Source organism: Notothenia rossii (assembly GCF_949606895.1).
Source record: "Notothenia rossii genome assembly, chromosome: 3".
Taxonomy (NCBI): Eukaryota; Metazoa; Chordata; class Actinopteri; order Perciformes; family Nototheniidae; genus Notothenia; species Notothenia rossii.
The window spans coordinates 72,637,586-72,660,807 of record NC_136901.1 but is presented as its reverse complement, the minus strand read 5'-3'; the positions used below and the strand labels follow the sequence as shown (position 1 = coordinate 72,660,807).

The 23,222-nt window shown below is 39.6% G+C and overlaps 5 protein-coding genes across 7 annotated transcripts; 2 read left to right on the top strand and 3 right to left on the bottom strand.

Annotated features, from left to right (window-relative positions):
• Positions 1–2,529: 2,529 nt before the first annotated feature.
• LOC307032479 (uncharacterized protein) lies at positions 2,530–7,635 on the bottom strand. The gene is made up of 9 exons (XM_079670458.1): positions 7,265–7,635; positions 6,479–6,592; positions 4,713–6,386; positions 4,079–4,178; positions 3,849–3,997; positions 3,646–3,758; positions 3,475–3,564; positions 3,269–3,391; positions 2,530–3,175 (listed from the first exon to the last, which is right to left on the bottom strand). Exons 1-9 carry the CDS (start codon positions 7,317–7,319, stop codon positions 2,975–2,977), a joined length of 2,619 nt encoding a protein of 872 aa, XP_079526584.1. The 5' UTR covers positions 7,320–7,635; the 3' UTR covers positions 2,530–2,974.
• A 150-nt stretch (positions 7,636–7,785) lies between these two features.
• Positions 7,786–9,524, top strand: LOC307032481 (glutamine amidotransferase-like class 1 domain-containing protein 3, mitochondrial). The gene is made up of 5 exons (XM_079670463.1): positions 7,786–7,917; positions 8,335–8,447; positions 8,626–8,797; positions 8,891–9,092; positions 9,184–9,524. Exons 2-5 carry the CDS (start codon positions 8,340–8,342, stop codon positions 9,374–9,376), a joined length of 675 nt encoding a protein of 224 aa, XP_079526589.1. The 5' UTR covers positions 7,786–7,917; positions 8,335–8,339; the 3' UTR covers positions 9,377–9,524.
• Positions 9,525–10,214: 690 nt separating this feature from the next.
• Positions 10,215–19,239, bottom strand: LOC307034308 (uncharacterized protein). 3 transcript variants are annotated; one of them, XM_079673080.1, is made up of 4 exons: positions 18,749–19,239; positions 10,599–10,734; positions 10,423–10,527; positions 10,215–10,347 (listed from the first exon to the last, which is right to left on the bottom strand). In XM_079673080.1, the coding sequence occupies exons 2-4, from the start codon at positions 10,719–10,721 to the stop codon at positions 10,255–10,257; spliced, it is 321 nt and encodes a 106-aa protein (XP_079529206.1). In that variant the 5' UTR covers positions 10,722–10,734; positions 18,749–19,239; the 3' UTR covers positions 10,215–10,254. The 3 variants fall into 3 exon arrangements, with proteins under 3 accessions (XP_079529206.1, XP_079529205.1, XP_079529207.1); XM_079673079.1 differs by having other exon boundaries at positions 18,755–19,239; XM_079673081.1 differs by lacking the exon at positions 18,749–19,239 and adding an exon at positions 14,948–15,034.
• On the top strand, positions 13,136–17,365 carry LOC307034307 (glyoxalase domain-containing protein 5-like). The gene is made up of 5 exons (XM_079673078.1): positions 13,136–13,150; positions 13,314–13,447; positions 14,004–14,159; positions 14,685–14,840; positions 15,007–17,365. The coding sequence occupies exons 2-5, from the start codon at positions 13,391–13,393 to the stop codon at positions 15,139–15,141; spliced, it is 504 nt and encodes a 167-aa protein (XP_079529204.1). The 5' UTR covers positions 13,136–13,150; positions 13,314–13,390; the 3' UTR covers positions 15,142–17,365.
• A 106-nt stretch (positions 19,240–19,345) lies between the features above and the next one.
• On the bottom strand, positions 19,346–23,157 carry LOC307033838 (cis-aconitate decarboxylase-like). Its single transcript, XM_079672473.1, has 6 exons — positions 23,057–23,157; positions 22,565–22,619; positions 22,267–22,454; positions 21,847–21,939; positions 21,349–21,551; positions 19,346–20,838 (listed from the first exon to the last, which is right to left on the bottom strand). Exons 1-6 carry the CDS (start codon positions 23,072–23,074, stop codon positions 19,914–19,916), a joined length of 1,482 nt encoding a protein of 493 aa, XP_079528599.1. The 5' UTR covers positions 23,075–23,157; the 3' UTR covers positions 19,346–19,913.
• Between the last annotated feature and the right edge of the window lie 65 nt (positions 23,158–23,222).

The following is a 23,222-nucleotide window of genomic DNA, read 5'->3' as shown; positions in this document are numbered from 1 at the left end:
ACTGCCTGTATTTGTTTCTCACTTCAATTCCCTGGTTACAGTTTATTTATTAACTTGTTATGACTTTTTTTTTAATAACATATTTACTTAACTTTATGATGAAAGAAGGAGACTGCTGCTCTAACTTCATCCTGATTTGACTTCAACAATGAAGGATACACTTCCTATATTTGTTTATCACTTCGATTTCTTGGTGACAAACATGAGGGACATTAACAGGATGATTTGTATAACCAACTTTATGAATCAGAGGTTAGCCCAGAGGTGGGTGTGTATGAGGCATTGTTTTCAAAGATGAACCTGCCTGAAATGTCAGCTGATCAGAAAGAGTATCCCGACAGTCCAATAACAACAGGAGAGGTCAACAGTGCTATTTCATTAATGAAGGATGGGAAACCGCCTGGCCAGATGGCTTCCCCTCAGAATACTATAAGAAGTATGTGGACAAACTGGCTCCAATATTAACGACTGTATATGAAGAATCTTTATCCCTGGGGAAAATGACAGAAACATTAAATGAATCTCTGATTTCTATAATTATTCAAAAGGATAAACACCCCACTGAACCAGAAAGCTATAGGCCTATAGTTTGATTAATGTGGATTGCAAAATTCTGACGAAGGTTCTTGCTAAAAGGCTGGAAAGCATTCTGCCACACTTAATACACTCAGACCAGGTAGGATTCATTAAGGGAAGATCATCCACAGACAACATCAGACGATTGTTGCACCTTATGCAGCGTAATCGGTATGAAAGCTCGCCAGCTGCCTTCTCCCTGGATTGCCCAAAAGGCATTCAATAGGGTCGAGTGGGGCTTTCTGCGGTATGCTCTTAAAATATTTGGATGTGGAGAAGGTTTTATCAAATGGATACATTAAATGTATTCAGACCCAAGGGCAGCAGTAACAACTAATGGGGTGATATCGAAATTCTTTAAACTAACACGTGGAACCAAACAAGGAGATCCTCTCAGTCCTCTGCCGTTTACTTTATTTCTGGAACCCATGGCCGCCGCAATCAGGGAATTGAGCAGTTTTACAGGGGGAAAGGGAACACAAAATGTTCCTATATGCGGACGATATGTTATTACTTATCAAGCATCATATTTCGTCAATCCCTAATGTTCTATCTACAATTTAATCCTTTTCGAAAATATCAGGCTATAAGATGAATTGGCAGAAATCTGAATGTATGCCCATATCAACTGGATGCAACCAAGGAGTGGTGTCAACATTCAATTTTAAGTGGATCCCAGTTGGAATGAAATATCTTGGCATCAGGTTGTATTCAGGGCTGGAAGATATAATCTCTATTAATATAACTTAAAAGAATTAAGGCAAATTTGGAAAAATGGAAATTGATAAATCTCACTTTATTGGGGAAAATTAATATTATTCAGATGGTGGTTGCCCCACAATTATATTTCTATGATGATACTGGTAACCATCTCTGACGGAGTTTTCAAACAATATAATCAGATGATCAGCGAATTTTTATGGAATGGAAAAAAGCCAAGAATTGCTCTGAAAAAACTCTTTGCCCCAAGAGATAGCTGTGGACTGGGCCTCCCTAATATGGAATTATACAACATAGCATTTTAAATTAATAAAATAGCAAGACACTGGACCAATTATGGGTTTAACCCTGGGTGGGTGATGATGGAAGGGGCACTTGCAGCACCGGCTAAGGTCGTATTTTCAAACAAAGTAAATGTAAACCCCTGTGTGGGTTTACCTTGGGTGAGTTTTGGCTTTAAAAGTCCTCTATTATACGGTTTTTCCTCAATATATGGTCTCAGATATATAAAAACCATATCTCTGAAGTGTTTGGCTCCAAATACCAAACATCATTCATTGCAGCATCCCATAATCCCCTCTTTTTCAGCCCTGATTCAAAAGTACTGATTCTCTGTCTGTTACTTTAGATGAAAAAAGGAGAAATTCCCCACGCCCCTCTGGGAGATATATGGTTAAAAAAACACAATGGTGCTCTAGGAGGAGATTCAGGTGATAAGGGGGGGTGGTTACCTTGGTTGGTGATTGGCTAATGGTTACACAAGCCAAAACATCGTTATGACATCATAAAGAGGCCAAAAACCGAATCAGCTCATTTTCAGACAGGTTTTTACATAAATGGATCAGGTCAAAAAGTTAGTTTTTTTCCTGAAACTTTCAGAATCTCCGAATGTGAGGGGACACATGTTTATGTATAAAATACATGAAAAAGAGGTTTTGTGCTTTTCAAATGATGGGTATTATAGATGTGTTGTATTGCATTGATCTATCCATAATAATCAATTTTCAACTGAAGGCATGATCTGACTTTTTCAGATAAACATTCATCATTGAGTCGTCCAACATATTGTTACTATGTATGAACATATATGTGTTCTCTTTGGATTAGTTTAACCTAATTTTGGAACAAAGCTAATTTTAATTGACAGATTAGATAAATAATATGTTTGTATATTTATGTGATTTTGATTATTATGTATTTATATTTCATATTGCCCATAATGAGATGTTGTAATACTTTCAGGAGACTTTAATATTCAACAGAGAAAAACACAAATCAATATTCTGCTAAAAATATGAAAAAATAAAACTCCTTTGGAAATAATTTAATGAAGCCTATCATTTATCATGAAAGTGAATATACACAGTACATTCATGTATTTAAGATACTTCAAATTTGTGAGAAAAATGTAAGATTTTTTTATAATACATACAATACACACATTTAAGTTACCCAGCTAGATAAGTGACATTAGTGTCTGTGTGCATACCACTATAGAAATGACACACCAATATGCATCATTCAGATAAACAGACCAGCATAATACAGACATCAGAACATCAATCAAACAATACCATAGCAACTATTGCATGTCCATCTGTGCATGGATTTTACATTTAAATACATTTGAATAAAAATGTCATTTGGCAACATTTGTTATAGTGCATTGGTGCTATGACTAATTTCTAAGGACTGGACTTTGTTCAGGTGCAACTGTGGATGGTTTAGAGTTTCCGCTTCCTCTTCCTGACTCTGCTGCGTCTTCCATTATGAAACTTTTGTCCCTTTGTATATCAGACAGATGTATGTCATCTTCGAAAGCAGGGTTTGTCTGCCCATGTCTGTGCCGCATCTGAACCTCCTCAAAGATTTGAAGAACCTTTAAAGCACAAACATAAGCCGCAGGTATTAGAATAGGCATGCACTAAATTGAAATTGTGTATTAGAACTAAATGAATAGAACCAATATTACCTTAGATTTAGGAATGAGACCCACTCTGAAGAAACCAATATGTCCTGTCTCGATCTTAGTGCAGTCGACCACAGTGGAGGCAATGTTCTCTGGGGAGGGTCCGTCACACAGCACTCCATCAACCTAACAATGCAAAAAGCACATGTAGTTTACTGGAAAATAAAATAACGTACCAGGCCTGTTATATAATATAATATTGTCTTGACCTTTTTTCCCAGCTTGGCGTAAACTTGGTTGTGGTGAGTCGTGTCTGCCTCGCCTGTAGGGTTGGCTGAGGTTACAGCGATGGGCCCCACCTGCAAGAAAAAAAGTTGTTGTTTTAAACAAAAGGCCTGCTGACTAGTTTCACACACATTTTGAATGATTCATTCCCTTACCATATTAATGAGGTGTGTGGCCACAGAGCAGTCTGGGTTTCTGATGGCAATGCTTTGCGGAGTCCCTATGTGTTTGGCAGCATCCCCTAAACCAAAAGTGTCCATCCACGGGCCTGTGTGAGCCGAAAAACCAACGTAAACCCCCGTCATGAGGCACCAACATAGGCACACACACTAATATGCATACATGAAGGCACACTTACCTCTGAGTATTACCATGCTGATCGAGGAGGGCCAGGCAGCCTCCATGAAGTCCAGCAGCAGAGGGCTCAGCAGGTGTCGCACCGGCTCCAGCTGCTTGATGGAGGAGATCCACAGAGACATGGGCCGGTCCTCCGCCTGCTTCTTCACCCTGGAGTCAAACACAGCAATTAAAGAGTAATCAAATCAAATCAATAAATGAATGTAGATCAAATCTAAAAGGGAAACTCACTTATAAGCTTTGATAACTGCGTCTGGCCTGTTGCAAGCTGCCACCAGCACATAGACGGTGTCAGTAGGCATTCCACATATGCCCCCATTTTTCATGATTTCTACAGATGGTAAAAGAGGAAAAGTAACGGCAAGTATGTAAACAACTTTTTTAACTCACAGAACGACCATTTGTATATCAAATATTCTCACTGTGTTACATTGTATTGTAGATTTGTTTTAACTCATTTATCAAGTTTTTTGTTAACTACCTTTTTCACTAAAACTTTACTATTTTTGCATAAAGACTCTTGCACTTGCACTGATGCATTACTCGACTCATATAATTCCAAAGTGTTTTAACTATAGTACACAGTATTAATGCCTGTGTTTGAGAAGTAATGAGCATAGGACTGGATACATGAGAGTTTAACTATACTGCACAAGTTGTGTTAAAGAACTTATGCTGTGATATAGTTTTCCTGAGGTTGAACCTCTATTTACTTGAATTCACTACAGTTTTTCTCCATTTATTGATTCTTCGTTCACCATGAAGACATGCAAGAAAAGCAAAGTCTTCAAGGTTTAAGGTTTGATAATAATTGATACACAAATGCTAATCTTTATGGAGAAGTATCACTTTTGAAGATTCTCACCGGCAATCTGCTGGACGGATGAGGCCTTGCGGGCCGGTACATGCGGACAGACATCTGCGCCTCCTCCAACCCCACTCAGCTTCACTAAAGGTTTTCCTAAGGGCATCTGGGGGGACTGGAAGGTGCTGTTGAAAATGTGTGCCAGGAAACAATAAAAACTGACCAGACCAAAGATGATGGTGACTCCAATGTCATAACCATAAGGCAGTGAGCCTACGGCATCCAGCAAGAAGCTTATAAGGATGAGCTGGAAGGTGAGGGCATAAACAAACCAGGCGACATTTAGAAACAACGCCGCGACCGTCACTAAACAGTTAAACAGCATGAAGCTTATGATCCCGACAGCCACAAGGAAGCCTCTGGTTTCACCGTACAGGCCGCCATATCGGGTCAACCCCCACACTGCCCACATCACCCCGTACAGAGTAAAAACTGTGCTTTCAAAGGTTTTACCTCGAGCAAAAGCTACTGCGCCGCAGAGCAGCTGGAGCACGCCGCCAGCCACCACCACCCAGGGCAGAACCAGCACAGACAGAGGGTTTCTGTCACCAACTGTGGCTGTGACAGCAAAAGCAGCCAGCACACTGCAGGCATGGCCCAACACCTCTGCATCTGCATACTTGGAGTAGCCCAGGTGAGGAGCATGTAGCTCTTTATCATGGGCTCTGAGAGTGAGGCCCTGAATCCTGGCTACTAAGGCCTTGAAACAGCCCTGGCCTGTGGGAATCATTGTAGTCGAGACCATATTGAATGTGGTAATTAAAAGCATGCCGGCAGAGAGTACAAATATAGCTCCCTGTACACCCTGTGTGCCTCCTTGGAAGAAGCCTTGAGGCTGGGCAGCGATGGCGATACAATAAGCTGCAAAGAATAACTGGTAGAGCCCCTCCACCAGGCTCTTCTGACAGCTGAACACAGCCAGGATGGAGAAGAGCACGGAGAAGACAGCAGGGAAGGGAGCAGGGGAGAAAGGCTGAATTGAGTAGAATGATAGAAGAGCACTGTAGCCCTCGGCAAATCTCAGAATAGCAGTGAAGCCGTAAAAAGTGGCATTAAGTGTGTCCATGGCTCTGTAGAAGAGGACACACATGCCAAGCTGAAAGACTCCAGCCGTCCACAGCCAGGGGACATGACCGACGGAGAGCCGGGGGACCACGCCCAACAGAGGACAGGCTAACACTGAGGCGGAGAGCAGGTTCATCACCAGACACACTGACACTGCATCACTACACTGATTCTGCTCAGTTTCCAGATCAGATTTTTTCTTCAGGCCTGTTCCCGGAGGCTCCACTTTACCATGAGTGATGATGGACAGCAGACGTCCAAATCCAAAGTAAACACCAACGAGACAGACAAGAAGGTAGTTGGCAGCTGTAGCAGACTGACCAAAGCCTACAGCTGACAAACCAGCGATTTGATGGGCACATGCTAAGCTAATGCAGAAAGCTATGAGGAAAAGCACTGCTTTCTTCACTGCTATTGCCACGCCACCTATGACGAGCAGAGCTAAGGTGAATGCTGCCAGGCCCGGGACCAGAGAGGCTCTCAGCTCTGAGGGCTGCAGCACCCCCTGCCCCACCAGGATGTGCACCAGACCGGACCCACACCACAGGGCAGAGACAGTCAGACACACAGAGGAAAACAGCTGGGCGTGGGACAGGCTGCGACAGATCCCTTAAGGAAGAGTAAACAGAGGAGAGGAAGACCGTAAGCTTACCCAATAACAAGTTAACCATTGATTCAGTTATGTAATAAACAAAACCAACCTGCATAGGCTAAGAGGACTGCAATGATGAGGAGCAGAATCCCCAGTGCAGTATGGGGGATGAAGTCTTTAACAGGCGAGCTGGCATAGTCGTTCACCAAAAGCAGGAGAGAACCTGTAAGTAAGATGAAAACATGATCCTTCTTACTCTGACATATTTTCAATTTTTTTATTAAAATACACTTGATGCACTGTGAAAAAAGTAATAAATTAGAGTCAGAGATACTAATCTTTACACGATTAAATAAAACAAATGCCAAACTTATTCAATTCAAGTTTATTTATATAGCCCAATATCACAAATCATATTTGTCTCAGAGGGCTTCACAAATCAACAAACACAATTGACATTGTAAAAGCAATGTAAAAACAGGATACAAGATAAATGTGAAAATACCAATTAAAAGACGTACTTAACACAATGACACAAATACAGTTAGAGTACAATAATTAAAATTCCATAAAACGAAGGGTCCATGTGGATGTTTAAAAGGGGGTTTAAAACCAGTCCTAACTGTAAGCTGTAGGCTACCAAAATGTCACTTTAATTTTTTTGTTTTAGCAAAGATTACCGTTTAAAGTAATTGCATTTATGTTTTAAAAACAACGGATTGGTTTCTGATATAAATATTTGGCAACTCGTTTTTTCCTCCTAACTTTTCAAAACTTAAAAATGTTTTACAAAAGGATTTCACTGAATTCAATCCAACAATTCATGATTAGTAATGATAAATAACAGTAGACAAGCAGCAAGTACAACTACCGCAATAAAAACATCGTTACTAACCTCCAGAGATGCCCAGTATGCCGACGGACTCATGCAGAGAGTGGGGGTGAGCCATAGCGGAGTACAGCTCTGAGCACGTAAAGCTGCTTTATACAGCTGCGTGTGACGTCAGCACGCAAACTCCTGATCTTCCCCTCACCGGGAAATGCCGAGACAGGTGCGTCACAGACAGTCAAAGAAGACAAATAGGCTACTCAAATGAATTATTCCGCTGAAAATACGTCCTAAAAACATCTTTATATTCTTTTATATATTCATTTCAAACTCATGTTGATATTAACAACCAATAGGTGATTTTTGTTTGGCTTAATGTATGTTTTAGTAAATTACCTAATGCATCTTTATCCATCAAATAATTATCACATTTTTATTTTTAGTGTATGCAAACCTGTCAAAATCGTTTCATATAGTAATTTAAATATTCCTAAATGTTCCCCATTGTTGTGCATTGAAATCTGAGAGGGATGACTCGGCATTTTACCTTAAAAGGTAACTGAGTCATCCATCAGGTTCCTGGTTACCTTAATCCCACCCTTTTGGACAGCAGTGTGGGAGGAGACAGGCACGATATAAAGACTCTGCTTCAGATTACAGCCTCACACCTCTCTGCTGAACTGCTCCATTACACACAGCCTAACCTGCACGTATACAAGGTGAGATATATCACTTTCTTCTCTTCTGCTATCTAAGCTTAACCTTAAGCGTATTCCTTATATTTTTAGGAACCAACACATGTTGATTTTAGACTATATTTGTATACATGAATGTAAAGTAGCACTGCAAAATGCATTGAGAGATGTTGAAATGCTTAAAAAGTGTCTTAGACATATTCATTTTACAGTGCTGCTCATTAATTCAGACTCTTCCTGTAACTCGTGCCCACTGGTCTCAACAACAGTGTAACCTGGCAGCAGCAGCGCTCCCTCTGTCCCCGTGCATTATTATGTCAACAAGTGCAACAGGTGGCACTGCAGCAGATCTCTGCATGTGTGATAGGGAAACAAACAGAAATGTTTAAACAAGGGTTAGACCCATTTGATAAATGTAAGTGCTTTATGTGTGTTTCACAGGAACCATGGCAAAGCGTGTTGCAGTTATTCTCTCAGGCTGCGGAGTCTATGACGGCACAGAGGTCCACGAGGCCTCTGCTGTCCTCGTACATCTGAGTCGAGCTGGAGCCAAAGTAAGGGCAAGAAAAGAAGAGAAGTAAATGTACTAGAGTGTATTCATTTGTTTTTGGTCCTATTAAGAAGGACTGCAGTTTTCAGTTTGACGTTTTTGTTCTTTTAGTAAGTGGTTCATGTATTATAACAACCCTAAAGAGATCCCACAGTCCTCAGAGTCTACTTTCTTCATTTCAGGTGCAGATGTTTGCTCCAAACACAGAGCAGATGCATGTTGTCAACCACTGTGAGGGGAAACCCACAGAGGAGAAAAGAAACGTCCTGCAGGAAAGTGCTCGCATTGCCAGAGGTGACGTGACTGATCTGGCCAAGTTGGAAGTTTCAGCCTTCGATGCCGTCATCATCCCAGGTTAGGCTGCAATAAATAAATGCTGCAGAGAACAATATCTCATATTTCTCTCTGTTTTATTTAATTATTCGTTTTTGTTCTGTTGTCTTCCAGGGGGCTTTGGTGTGGCAAAGAACCTGAGTGACTGGGCAGTGAAGAACAAGGACTGCACCGTGCAGCCACATCTGGAAAAGCTCCTCAAGGCTTTCCACAAGGCTGGAAAGCCGATGGGCATGTGCTGCATCTCCCCCGTCCTCGCTGCCAAAATCCTGCCCGGCTGTGAGCTCACTGTGGGACAGGACAAGGAGTGTGAAAAGTGTGTGACACAGTTTGGCTTTATCAAATGTCTTTGCATATAAAGAGAAAATTATCTACACTTCTAAATTTTCTTTCTCAATTATCTCCAGGTGGCCGTACGCTCAGACCGCAGGCGCTATGAAGGAAATGGGCTGCAAACACGTCAACACAGATGTGGAGAAAGCTCACGTTGATGTTAAAAACAAGCTGGTCACCACCTCTGCATTCATGTGCAATGCTCCTATTCATAATGTTTTTGATGGAATAGGGGTCATGGTTAAAGAGACACTGAAGCTGGCCTAGGAGGTCACTGATTACACACTGCATGGTTGTGATTGAAAACCTATTGTGACTTTCTATACAAACACGGTGTTCAATATAAAGTTATAGCAGTGATGTCTGTGTTGTGTTGTTTTGAGATTTTTAATAAAATGCACTCTTCGAATTACAATCTTGAGTTTTCTCTTCTTTTAAAGCAATGAACATTTTGGTCCACTCCACAATATTTTTCATACTGTGAATAGTGCTTGTACTTCACATTTTTCTCTTCACAGTCAGATTAATTTTAAGCCCACATATAGGCCTGAGATACCTGTGGTTTTCCCCTTTACAACACGTTAGCCATCAAAATCAGCATTGAGCTGCATGAAAAGGGGCAATAAGCATTTTACACACCAAAAATGTAAATATTAAGTTAATCTATGAATGTAATGTTGGCACTGGTAAACCTTTATTCTAGTATGTAGTAGAACCAGAAAAAAACCCTAAAAACAAATGGCTGTACAATGTTATATTCTGAATATCATTGTGTAACATTGTGTCTACTTTTGTGTTTTATAAAGAAAACCTTGAAGTGGAACAGTTCTTTGTTTAAGAGATAACACGTTAATTGAGTCCAGTCCGGTTTAAGGACAATCTCTAGGGAATCTAATTCACCTGAATCAAATGTAAGGTATTGAATCACTGAAGGTGCCTGATTTTATTTATAGATCATTTACAGATTTCCCTCTAAAACAAGCTGAGTATATATAGAGGAAGTGTTGGATTAAAAAAAGAAAAAAGAAATACCTCCATTTTGGATAATATTTCAATACTCCATTGATGAATCTTTACTAATGATGGCTTTCATATTTTTATTTGGGTTGAACTGAGATGTAATGAGTGACGAGTGAAAGTGTTTTCTAATGTTTCTTTTTAATGTCGGAGAAATGATTGAAGCGATCCGATCCACAGGCCAACATTGTTGCAGCAAATTTCCTGGGACGATCAGGATCCTATCAGCAACATAAAAAAACAAGTCTTTGAAATGATAATGAAATATAGCAATACATCTACCATGTTGGTCTCACCTGGGTGGGATGTGCACAGGTGGGAACATAACGGATCACAAGCCCACAGCGCCTTCTCTGGGATGTGTTGGCATCACTGGCATGAACCAGGAGTCCATCATGAATCTGTGAAAACAAATCCTAATTAATTCACCTTCTTTAATTTAAGCCTAGCACTGCACAATAAATACACTCACAGACATCTGGCCAGCTAACAGAGGGCAGAACACAGCCTCATCAGTCTGCAGCAGCTCCTCTGGGATCTCCTGGTTGACTGACAGCATGTTTCCAGGTCGGGTGGCCTGGCGGTGGGGTAACATGCCGGCGCAGTGGCTACCCGCAGGGCACAGAGAGAAAAAGTTACACCCTATTTACAGAGGTGGGAAGTAGTGGAGTACAAATACTTTGTTACTGTACTTAAATACATTTTTCTGGTATCAGTACTTCACTCCACTAATTATTTTTCTGACGACTTTTTACTTTCTACTTCTTACATTCTAAAAACAGAAGATTAAGGTCAAGTTGGCGGCAATTACTCTCTATTAGAGCATCCCGAAATTGACTGTTGCACCAATTTGAGGTATACACACAGCAGAATTATTTAAAGATTGTGATGTCCAAAGGTTGTAGGACATTGATTGGTTTGCCATTTACAGTGTGACGTGTACTGTCATTTTCTTGTTCACCAGAAAGAAACAACTCTTTTGGAGTGGCATATACCATGAAAGGTTAAAAAAAAGAATGTTGTACAGACATAAGGGAAAGATAAATCCACCTAGGCTACCTTATCAAAGTGTGAGTTTTATTTTGGAATCATATAGCAGCTTTATTTTCTTGATCATTAAAAATGCAGTAGCAGTAATACCAGAAATTAGGGGTGTCTCTATATTGGTAGTAGATATTGGGTTGATATTAAGTTGTTGGCATGTGAATTTTCCCAACTTAAAAATACTATACTAATAGGCATGACATGTCGAAATATTTAGATATACTTTCTTTTGCTTTCTTCATCCATATGTAAAAGATTGTTTGCTTTTTGTTGTACAACTATGATTTCACAATCGGTTTGTCCTGTCATCCATTGTCTACAGATCTGATCCTTTTTATTTTTACACATTGGGTTGTCTTTAATTATTGACCAATGAAGTAAGTTATCTAAGTTGTTTTTCGCATAGATTGAAATGACCACACATTCACTTGAACTGTCAACTCAGCCAGAATAGATCTCTTTACACGGAGGTCCAACTTAAGTTATTAACCCAAAGAGTTGAGTTTCAGACGCCAACTAAGTCTGAAAACATTCACACTATTTTCCTTCTGTCTTAACAAGGCTCCAGTAGAAAGTCGTAATGCTTGCCTCCTTCTACCCCATGAGCAGATGCTCCATATCAGTGTGCAATACATGCTTAAGTGAAAGTAGGGAAATACAAACCATGATATAAATGTATGCTATTGTTAAAACTGTTGTTAATGGCTAAAATCTTAAATGAAGACTTATTACCTTTTTAAAATGTGTTGAAGTTATTTTTATTTTATTTAGAAGTTCTGTAGGTTTTAATAGCACTGTCGATGAACAGGAACACTGGCTAAAGGAGTAATGGGCATCACAATGAATGCCATCCTGTCACGTGTCTTGTTCCACTGTTTGATGTCTTTGCCACAATTATTACTTCCCTCTGTGGGACAGAAGAGTTTGAATGCAAGACGTTGTCATTGTTATATACCATAAACATGTAAATGAAATGTATGTTCCCTCTTAGGCCATTCCTTAGTCTTGGCCTTGTTCTGTGTCACCCAGTGCAGTATGTTAACTGGGTGTTAAATGAAACTAACCGCTGAATTAAACACGTTGATATGCTACAAAATGCATTAGCAGGTATGCATTCTGTACACTTACTTTGCTGCTTGGTAATTTTATTCTGCATTCACGTGCACACAATAATTATATTATTACTTTTACCTTATATATTAAACCGTCTAAATATACTTTTATTTTCATGTTTGTTTTGATATGACGAGTTGAGATGTTCATTGATATGTTTCTCATACCGCTTTATATTTGGTTTCTAACATTTTTTAATCCAAGGAAAAATCATGACTTTAATGATGGTGTGGAGTGGAAGCAGAGCATGGTTTGTGTTACCTTTAATGTCCAGACCATAACATATTACACACATTGTGCATATTACACAATACAAAATATCTTTGTTTATGATGCATTTGGTAGTGGTGGAACAAATAATCATGTTTTACTTCAGTACTAATGCCACAGTGCCCCAGAATGTAACAAGTACAAGCATTACAAATTATACAAATTAGGAGTACAAAAGTGGTTCCATTAATATTGAATTAAAGTACCAAAAGTCCTTCCTGGCAGAATGGTCCATGAGTCTTTTGTACATAATGTAATTTAATAATTGACTCATTGATGTGGATAATGTGTATTTCACATTGCCAAAGAGATTGTGCATTTGACTAAGGGATTAACTGGACTCATCTATCCATAATATTACAATATATTTTTAGTTGGTTAGATTTTTGTACAATAGGAATCTGCAAAGTAACTTAATTTATCAAATTAAAATAAAAGTTTATAATATTTTCCTCAAAGCTGTGAGCCTATCAAAGAAGAATAAAGTAGCATAAGATAGAAAACCTCAAGTTAAGAACAAATAACTCCTATTTGAACTTAAGTACAGTAGTTTATTACTTTCCACCACTGGCGTTTGGTCTGCATCTGTGAAAGTGTGTAAGTACTAGAACCGCCTACTGGAAGATTTTTGAAAATCCAATGTAAAACTTAATAGGCGTTTTTTATTTGTTCATTGGTGTCTTTTCGATAGAGACGTACTCCGTGAAAGTCTGTTAGTGAAAGGTTGTAGTTATCAAAGTTTGTTAATGCCTCTCTTCAGTGTCGGCCAGTTCCAGCTGGTTCACACACAGAGGTGCCACAACAAGGAAGTGCTCCAACCCGCAGACAACAGGAAGGATGGCGCTGCGCAAAGCTGGAGGTCGTTTCTTTTACTTTCAGAGGAACGTTTTAAAGGTACTTTATTGAGATTATCTGCCAATGTAACCAGTAAATGTATTCCCACTAGCCTATTTACCACTCGCGTCTCACTTTGTAAAGGCAGAAGTACCAGCAGTTAAGACTTCCCTTTAGATAATTCGGTATGTTAATAACCGAAAAATAGGTTCATACAATAGACTATTTAATCATTATGATTATATGATTGTTAAACGTGTTGCTGGTCTAAATCAAAGTTTTGCTAAACACACCTTTCTGGTCCTTACAGTGTGCCGTAGGCTACATTGTCGCCACACTGCGGCACTGTTTCTGATTTAAAATGTTTTTATTGCAAAGTCAAAAAGGTACATGTCACAATAATATATACAAATGAAATTCCCAGATAATTTATTTATAATGTAGCCTATGGTTTTTTTATTTGACAATATGTTACATTTTTGTATTATCTTGTTTATAAATGTAGCCAATATAGAATGTTTTATTAATATTGAATAGCATTAACCCAGCTCTGTCCATGCCATCAACATAAAGTTGTTGTTTAATCCCTAGAATGTATTTGTTTTATCTCTTACAGCAGGTCTCCATCCAAACACTTGGCTTTGTCAGGTTCAAAACAAGTTGTCCTGTTGAAGTGAGCCGTCTGGATCATTTGGTTCTGACTGTGAAAAGTGTGCCAGACACCATCAACTTTTATACCTCAGTCCTGGGCATGGAAGTCATCACTTTCAAGGTTTGCAATGTGCTTTTTAAATGTAAATGTACTATTATTATTTGTGTTAGTAGTAATTGTAGCAGTAGTAGTAGCAGGTAGTAGTAATGGTTGTAGTAGTAGCAGTAGTAGTAGCAGGTAGTAGTGGTTTTAGTAGGCATACTCATAGTAAGTCAGATTAAGTATTGCTAATGAATTGAATATAGTTTATGCAATATCTTCATTTGCAATTTTAACATAACTGTACAATTTATATTCTTATTCATTTCAAATAGACACCACTATAACATAACGCCATTCCCCTCCTGGTGATCAATTTAGTGTTAATAATTATAATCATTTAATGTGTCAGTATTATCATTATCCATGCATTGTTTATGTAATGATTAGTTAAGGTGAAATACTGTCTGCTTTTGGTTTGAGAGAACATCCACTAGATGGCAGGCTTTGACTGTATGTCAGCTGAGAGTGTCTCTACTGTTATGTAGTCCCACAATCAGCTGCTTTGAGCTTTCCCACATCACCTGCTCTCTCTGCGTTTTCAAGGGAGATCGTAAGGCCCTGGGTTTTGGGCAGCAGAAGTTTAACCTTCACCAGTTGGGTCAGGAGTTTGAGCCCAAAGCCAAGCATCCAACGTCAGGCTCTGCAGACCTGTGCCTCATCACCAAAACCCCCCTCGCTACAGTTGCTTCACATCTGAAGGTTTCCTACAGACTCTCTTGAATTAATAACGCCAATTTAAATATTTTAAGATGGTTACATCTTTAAAGCCACGGGACTCTAGTTGTCTGTGCATCACATTTTCTCACCGTTCTGGGTGTCTCTGAAATGCTCAGCGTCAATCGCTGTTGTCTCTTCTTCTCTGCAGGTCTGTGGGGTGGAGATAGAGGAGGGACCGGTGGAGAGGAGTGGAGCTGTGGGACCCATCACGTCTCTGTACTTCAGAGATCCAGACCACAACCTCATCGAAGTTTCAAACTATAACCAGTCGACTCCAGAGTGATCCACTAAGTACAACTAGAAAATGCATTTCCTCCTGAAAATGCGTGCGAATGCTGTAAACTGTGTACATTTGTTGCTGAATGTAGCTGAAAATGCAGAAAAAGCTGAATATTTTATTAGCTGAATGGTCTCTGTAGCTGCTTTTAGCTACAAAAACCAAGTAAGTGTGTCGCTGAACTTAGCGGAGAAATGCAGAAAAGTGAAATGATTTGAATCAAAATTGTTACAGCTCAAATGCATTGCAATGACTTTGTTGAAAACTTGAAAGTGAAATGTTAAACTGGAAGAGTAGGACAAATAGTGAAGAAGCTAAATATTTAAAATAAAAGGTTTAAAAAAGGTATAAACAACAAAATGTATAGCCTCAATGTCCTGAAATAGCTGAATAAGTTAATAATTGAATGGTTTCTGTAGCAGAAATTAGGCTGAAGGAGTTAGATATTAAATTTAAGTAGTAGTGAATGAATGTGTATTAAGCAGAGAAAATAAAGTAAAAACGCTTTGAAAAGCATCAGAATATTTTAACTGCAAACTTTTGAACTAAAACCATACGTCACCAATAATGTATAAAATATGTGGAACATGTTGAAGTCAGTAGGAAGTCTCCATCAGACAGAAAATAATAGGCTGAGATAGTGTTTAAACTCCAGTCTGTTTGTCAGTGTTTGTTTCTGCTGAACACCTAATCATAACAGCTAATAATAACACCTGTGTGTGAGCCCAGTGAACAAAGGTTTCCATGGTGAGGACGTTATCAAACACCTGTGTTTGTATTTCCCCGTTTTCTGCTTGAAAGCAAGCAAGCCTCCTGCGAACTGTTAAAACAAACGCTTCAACTTGTGCAATTTTGAAACTGTATTTTTTAATATAGATCTTGAGTTGGTGTGACGTTGGCAGCGACCCTGCTGTAGTTTGTTTATAGCATAACCTTTAGCATTTTGCTTCTGGCGATTAGATTTATGATTCGAAAATTATAAAAGTAGGGTAGACATGTGGATATTATCTGGCTGAACAAAACGTGATCCGTCTCTCAATGTGTGTCAACCACAGACCTTATTTCGAGCTATTTTCCAAAATCCTATGGAGAAATTGCATTGCTTTTTTGTCGAAGGAACCGGAAGGAGTTTACTTCCGGGTTTTAGGACTTGTCACTGTGGCACTCTATACACACTAATGTTAAAATCTGAAGGCCTCTTTACCAAGCTCCAAACTAAGTTAAATATCTCAAAAAGTGTAAAATATATATAAAAAATCTGAAGAACAAGTTTTATAGCTGAATGTCTTGCGATCATTTTAAAGTTGGAATGAAGTCTCTAGTTGATAGTATGTGGAAGGAGTAGCATTTGGCACAAGGTGTAGGTAAAAGAGGATTTTAAGGTTCCTCCCATTGAGTTACATGTTAAAAAAAGAGTTTAATTCAAAAAGTATCAAATATTTTGAAAAAGTTGAACGTTTCCCATCATGTGCTGAAAAGGCTGAATATTTTGATATTTGAATGGTTCCTCTAGCTGAAAGTAGGCTGAAGTTATTCAACAGCAAAATGTCAACTCATTTAATTCACAAACACTGAATAGGTATACTATTATGTGAATAGTATACTGTATAGACACACGCTGGCGCATGGGCCATGACAAATGTCTACTTCTTCAGTAGTGCATTTCTCTTAAAACATGCAGCTGGAACACATCATGTCCAACACTAAAACAGTACAAAGACAGTTCAAGACAATCTCAATTCTGTACACAGCTGGGCATCGATCAACAAGACTGTAGCACAAATATAGGGCTATAGTTCATTTTGTCAGTACTGAATATTCCTTTCTTAAGTTCACAATTCCCTGTATTCAATATTTCCCCCCAATTTTAAAATAACATGCACTGAAGAGCTAGACGATAAACATTTCTCTGTCTCTGTATTTTCACCCACTATCACCCCACGTATCGAATCACAATCGTTGTTTGTGGTCTGTTATCAGTGACAGGATGACACTGAAGGCTCAGTTAACGGTGCTACCTTATCTGAAACCTGCGTGTAAGGGGCAGTGAATTGTGCACATGAATGAAAGTTATCAATAGTGAGAAGAATATTTATTTTCCCTGTTTCCTGAATGTAAACCTTAACATTGGATTTACTGGCACTCATCAAAAAAAACCTGTTTATCCATTGTTGTATGCAAACGTAATCTCTGTCAAAGATTTACGTCTATAAAGAAGTCTGAGCACCAATATTGTGTAGTCTTGTTTGCTGTGGGCGGAGTATAAAGTACAACTTTACACCTGTCATTTATCTCTATTGTGTTTGAATTCCCTTGTCATTGATGTGTCACCACACAAAAGTCTTTTATGACAACATTTTACACCTGAGGGAATATTTTTATCTTAGATATTGCATTCAGTGCTATTTTTACCATGGTAATGTTTACGATAACTCAGAGATATGCAGGAACTGGAAGTATCCTTAGGAAAACGTTCCTGGCAATAGAACATATCCTTGACGTGTGGGTAATGTTACCCAATGCTCATAATTACCCTGTATAAACATACTGGTATCCATTGCCTGGCCATTACATTGTATCTATTGCTTATTTCCTTCCTCGAATTTGTATTGTTTCTTTTACGTGACAACACAACCTTAAAGTAAAAAAATACTTTAAAAAAACAATTGGATAAAAGCAAAAAACAAATTATGAAATCACATTACTGTTTTTCTTTCTTTCTTTTAATATTTCCGTCTTACCTCAATGCTGTATGCATAGGGAATGTTTTTTTTTCTCACGCAAAGTGACAAGAGTACCTTATACGAAGTGTCTTTACCACCTATTCTATTTCTTATGCGTTAGCGATACAGTACATCAGTCAGAAACCCCATTATCCCCCTGGTAGTGGGGGAACACTGTCAAAAGCAGTGCCCTAGATGTTATTTCCTTTTTTGCCAAACACAACAGACCAGGTTCAGATGATTAGTGATAACCTGTATTGATCCAGTGCTTTATAGAAATAGGGAACTGATTTCGGGCCAAAATGTTTTTCTACAAGAAGAATTGTACACATCTGCTCTTGTAATTTAAGACACAAAGGTCATATCGTGTTTGTAACCTGATCTGTGGACCTTTGTGGAAAACTCCTTATATATTCCATTCTCTCGCTTAGGAAGTGTAGTGTCTGCTGTAGACGCTGAGAACATTGTGCAGACCCTTTTTGTTCATTTAAAAGCTTGGTTACAAGGTGTTCGTTTTTGCTTTTACACAAAACCTAGCTTTTACAATAGGACATTTCGTTGAAAAAGTCCTAGTCTTAAATGATTGTATACGTACACAGTGCACACACTGTTTTATACAGGTTGAATGTCATCTGATGATATGCAGCAGTATGCCCAAATGTAACTTAAATGTTTTACATCCACAAGATATCGAAAGATTAATGAATACGTCAAGTAGAATTACAGAGAAAAGTGTGAACAAATGAATAAACAACATGAATACATTGGGTGTCCTTGTAAGATAAGATCAACATGAATACATTAACTGTTAATTAGAACCTAGTTGGGCTGCTATAGACTCTGTTTAGAAATCACTTGAATAATTAACTTAATCTGGCGTTAATACTTACCCTTACTTTGCAAAAACACTCTCTCCATTCAGATGTCCCATTGGACACTGGTGCATCAAACAAACCCCACTTGTCTCCATCTCCTGCAGACTTACTGCCACACATGAACTGAAGGATCCAGACTGGAATGAGGAAACCAGCCCTCTCTTCCCAGCATTGCTCCACTTTTACAAACACATCCTTCTGTTTTTGTTTGAACTACACTTGGAAAAGAAAAGTGCTTTCATTGGACTTTTGTATGCATAGCAGTTCTTTATTGACTCAGTCAATGTTGTCCCGCTTGTTGACAAAAAGACTGCATATGGATACAGTTCCAGATGATTAACTGCAAGTTGTCAACTGAATGACTGTAGTGTACTTTCTGATATCATGAGTCATTTATTTGCTTTGTGTCTTTTTGGGAAATACAGCTTGTTGAATTTTCTTTTATAACCTACTCTTTTGCTTTCATTTGTACTGTGTGTTAAGGACTCACAAAAGACAGATTAGTATCTTCCATGGCCAATCAAAACAAATTATAGTGTTCTCAAATAATTTTCTTCTGTCAAATATTTAATTAGACTGTGTTTCTTTTGATGTAATTTTATTGAAGCTCATTACACAAACAGAAATGCTACACGTTTGAAATTCTGAAATGTGGAAGAGAAAACAGTGTTATATTTACATGTTTAAAGCATTAAACATTGCAATGTGGAGAAATAAACATCTTACATTATTGGGCACAAAAAACATAAAGTGCAGTATTTTGACAACATTAATATCTGAAAGTAAGAATACTAATAAAAACGTAATATATAAATTCATACATTTTCCCTCATTTCGTCTTTGTTAGGTCACTAGATCATATTTTACAAGTTAAAAGTGTCCTATATGACTATACAGTAGAATCACATAATTCAGCATACATAATTGTACATTTCATAAATATGTTTTGACATGGCTCAAGAGATATGTCAGTATTTGTCATTACGGGTGTTACAGAATCATAGTATACAACATAGTGGCCTTTTCACCATCACCAATTACATAAGGGAAACAAGTTACATTTTCCAGCCTGGATTTGGGCAAATGTGTCAAATACATTTTTACAAAAAAGATATTTCCTAATTGGATTTTATATATTTTTGCACACAATCATTTCTATTTCAATGTCATTGCACGTGTCTCATTGCAGCTGTGAGAGAAGGTCCCTGCAGTCCCCAAGTGTGTCCAGCCCCCCCACCACCTCAATCAGCCCCTCCACCTGCTCTGAGCGAAGCACCGCCCCTGCGTTGTTTCTGAACTTCTTCCTCAGGCTCTCATTGGTCAACGGGTTACGCCAGTGACCGTAGAACGTGTCACAGCATCCCTTCAAAATGTGTCCCTCATCAAGTGTAACCTGGACCTCCCCATACATGCTGTCGAAATTAGCAGGGTTATCATGGGGATGCTCCACACGAACACGACTCAGCAGAGCGAGGAGGTCTGGGCGCCTCAGAGCAGCCGGAGTGAAGGACTGCACGGTCACTTCGCCATCCAGGAGAGCGCTGCAAGCGTTGAATTGGAAGGAGTGGCGTGCCTCATGCTCAGATTCGGGGAATGGCCTGTTGATGTACTTTGATTTGGGGACTCTGAGCAGGATGTCTTGGACTTGAGATGGGGAGACAGTGCCAGGGCCCAACCCCACGAGAAGCTTATGGACCGAGGCGGCAGCATCTGCTACCCAGTGCATCCCCAGATGGGCCGGGAAGCGCTTGAAGCCCATGTCCTGCTCCTCTAGCAGGAACACATGGCCGTCATTGGGGGATTCTAAAGGCTCAGGCACATAGTCTTCATAAAAGGCATCGAAGCCGGCCACACCAGCAACAGCATCGAGGACCAGAGGACTTGCCTTGAGGCCCCGGGAGGCCAGCAAAGCAGCCTCCAACCCCAAACGTGAGGCATTACCGATATGGAGGGGTTTGGACTGAGTGGCAGCATTAGCCATTGGAGCTCCAGAGAGAGAAGCAGCTATAGCCAAGGCATGACTGCACTGGGAGTGATCTAGAGACAAGAGGCGAGCACAGGCGGCTGCACTCCCCATGGTCCCCACAACGCTTGGAGGGTGAAACCTGGTGATAAGGGAGAAAGAAACGGTGTTAAGACCATTTTTACTTGGGACAGAACATTTCAAATTGGTGTTTTTCATCATTATTTTTGCGTAAAGGTGCCTGTTTGTTAGAATCTACTACACTTTCCAAAGACTTTCCACATTCAGAGAGCTTATTTCAGGAAAATGGTTCAAAGCCATTTAAGTATTTGATAAACAAGTAAATAGTGTGTTGGGTGATTTGACTTGGTGTACACATTTGCCAAAAGGAGTCCTCCTGTGCGATACTCTCCAACACATGGCTAATTGTGGTAACTCTACCCACAGAGGCTCTACTGTCCTTGATATGAACATGACAACCAGCCTTTCACAGCTCATTGACAACACTAAGAGGCTGCCCATTACACTGCACTAACCTCCTTGTAAACCACACTGCAGGGATCTGCAAAATCAAATATGGGGCTCTTTAGACGTATAACCCCAAGAATAACATTATCTTTGACTAATTTGACCCACTCCCTGAGGCACTCACCTCTTAGGGATGTTGTGGGCCTCATGAGAGAACCTCATCAATCTGCCCTGGATCTCAATGCCGACGTTGAATGCCAGCAGGAAGTCAGGGCCACTGGGTTTGCTGTTAGGCATCATGTCACTGAGTGCTAACACAGCAGGGAGGACCGCTCCTGAGGGGTGAGTGGCAGGGTGCCAAGTATCATCAAAGTCCATGGAGTGAGTCTGCATCACACAAAAAACAAACAGATTTAATTCAAATGAAAATGGACTGTTTAACTACCGTTTTTAATGAAAATATACAACTAAAAGTAACTGCTGCAGAAATGAACTGACATACTGCTGCTGCTTAAAGTATGAAAGCCAAGCAATGTTTGCTGACAAAATGCTGGACATTTTGACAGAAGGGTAATGCGGGGTCAAGTCAGTATTTTCATCAACCCATCTTTCGATTGGATGCACAGATGGTTTTAGTGCATCTGACAATTGTGACCCATCTGTTCCTCCTGTTTGTACTCACAGCCACTCCATTGACGAAAGCAGCCAGTGTGGGGGAGAGCCTGCTGCCTCTGCGTCCGTAAACAGAGCTGATGTCATCAGGAGCATACATGTGCTGGAGCGGGAAACACAGAGACAGGTAAACACAGGGAGTTGTCACAAGGACATTTTTGATACAACAGTTGTGTGCTCAAGTCCAACACAGACATTTGGAGAAAAAGGTCACCATGCATAAATAAACCCCTCTCCTGTTAATCACGATATATGACGAACTTCAGTCTAATAATAACCTGTTTGTTTTTTTAAACCCATCTGATCTGTCCACGCAGCACTTGCACTGACTTGCGACTACTGTTTGCCAAAGGTCAATAATTGCTTTCATCTGTCTTATTGCTTCATATCAGATAATACCTTCAGGTTATTTCTATTTACTTCGCCTCACCTGGCAGTGCTGCAGGGCCAATTCAAACACGTCTGTAGTGCTGCCAATGAGGCCAACTCCGATGCTGTCCAGTACCATTCTTTTGCTGCGGTGAAGCACCAGTGATGACAAGTGCTGCGGCTTGACTTCACTGATGAACCTCCCATAGCTGGCTGTGACTGTGTCTTCAGGGTCCGGGCGCTTCAAGACTGCAGGGAGAAAGAGAAAGGATATTATAGGTCAGGAGTAAGTACAGAGGTCTTTTTGTGTTCAGACCATACAGTCTATGGTTCAGACAAAGAGATGTAGTTAAGTTTACCTTCTACTGCAGACTTATGCAGCCCCCTGACAGCCCACACTGGTCGAATGGTTTTCTGCAGGAACAAGGGAACATAAAATCCTTACTGACACCTGTAAACCACTAAGTGTGACAATACTTGTTTTAATATCTCAGATTCATTACCGTCAGTGAGCACACGCACAATGATTTTCTGCCAGACTCTAGTTTAATTAAATCAGCTATTTGTGGATATTGGCATCCTTATAATGAAAATAACTCAGCCTGTGTGCCTCATTTGAAAAAGCTATTGTGCTGGGTGTCGTACAGTGTGTGTAATCTGCTCAGGTTAATTCTCCCTTAACAAGAACAAAAACACCTAGTGCAAGCTTTATCAGTTTAGAGCTGACTGGATTCAAATGAATATTTTAAGGACACCCAACAATCTAATTGAGTTACTCAAGCCTTAGAAATATGTATGACTATCTAGATGTTCTATTAATAAGAAATATGTTTATATCTTTAAATCTGTACCTGTAATGTGGAGATCATGGCTTCAGTCAGCTGTTTCTCTCTCGTTGCTCTTTGCAGTCAAAAGGTTGTTCAGATGATGCTGATGCTTCTCAGGTTCAGAGGGTACCTTCCTTATATAGTCCCAGCCTCACAATGGCTTCTAATGCTGACCTGAAAAAAACAGGGA

Bases quoted from the DNA above. Each gene is read 5' to 3' on its own strand.
- LOC307032479 (XM_079670458.1), bottom strand. From the start codon at position 7,319: ATGGCTCACCCCCACTCTCTGCATGAGTCCGTCGGCATACTGGGCATC. The intron at 3,998-4,078 runs GTGAGTTTCCCT...GTTTGACTCCAG, and splicing joins GCAGTTATCAAAGCTTATAA to GGTGAAGAAGCAGGCGGAGG. The intron at 3,176-3,268 runs GTAATATTGGTT...TGTGCTTTAAAG, and splicing joins GTCTCATTCCTAAATCTAAG to GTTCTTCAAATCTTTGAGGA.
- LOC307032481 (XM_079670463.1), top strand. From the start codon at position 8,340: ATGGCAAAGCGTGTTGCAGTTATTCTCTCAGGCTGCGGAGTCTATGAC. The intron at 8,798-8,890 runs GTTAGGCTGCAA...GTTGTCTTCCAG, and splicing joins CGATGCCGTCATCATCCCAG to GGGGCTTTGGTGTGGCAAAG. The intron at 9,093-9,183 runs GTGTGTGACACA...AATTATCTCCAG, and splicing joins CAGGACAAGGAGTGTGAAAA to GTGGCCGTACGCTCAGACCG.
- LOC307034307 (XM_079673078.1), top strand. From the start codon at position 13,391: ATGGCGCTGCGCAAAGCTGGAGGTCGTTTCTTTTACTTTCAGAGGAAC. The intron at 13,448-14,003 runs GTACTTTATTGA...TATCTCTTACAG, and splicing joins TTCAGAGGAACGTTTTAAAG to CAGGTCTCCATCCAAACACT. The intron at 14,160-14,684 runs GTTTGCAATGTG...TGCGTTTTCAAG, and splicing joins TGGAAGTCATCACTTTCAAG to GGAGATCGTAAGGCCCTGGG.
- LOC307034308 (XM_079673079.1), bottom strand. From the start codon at position 18,828: ATGGAGACAAGTGGGGTTTGTTTGATGCACCAGTGTCCAATGGGACAT. The intron at 10,735-18,754 runs GTAAGGGTAAGT...CCCTGCGGGTAG, and splicing joins GGAGAGAGTGTTTTTGCAAA to CCACTGCGCCGGCATGTTAC. The intron at 10,528-10,598 runs GTGAGTGTATTT...TTGTTTTCACAG, and splicing joins TGTTAGCTGGCCAGATGTCT to ATTCATGATGGACTCCTGGT.
- LOC307033838 (XM_079672473.1), bottom strand. The intron at 22,455-22,564 runs GTAAACTTAACT...TTCTCCCTGCAG, and splicing joins GCATAAGTCTGCAGTAGAAG to TCTTGAAGCGCCCGGACCCT. The intron at 21,552-21,846 runs GTGAGTACAAAC...TGTGTGATGCAG, and splicing joins CTTTCGTCAATGGAGTGGCT to ACTCACTCCATGGACTTTGA.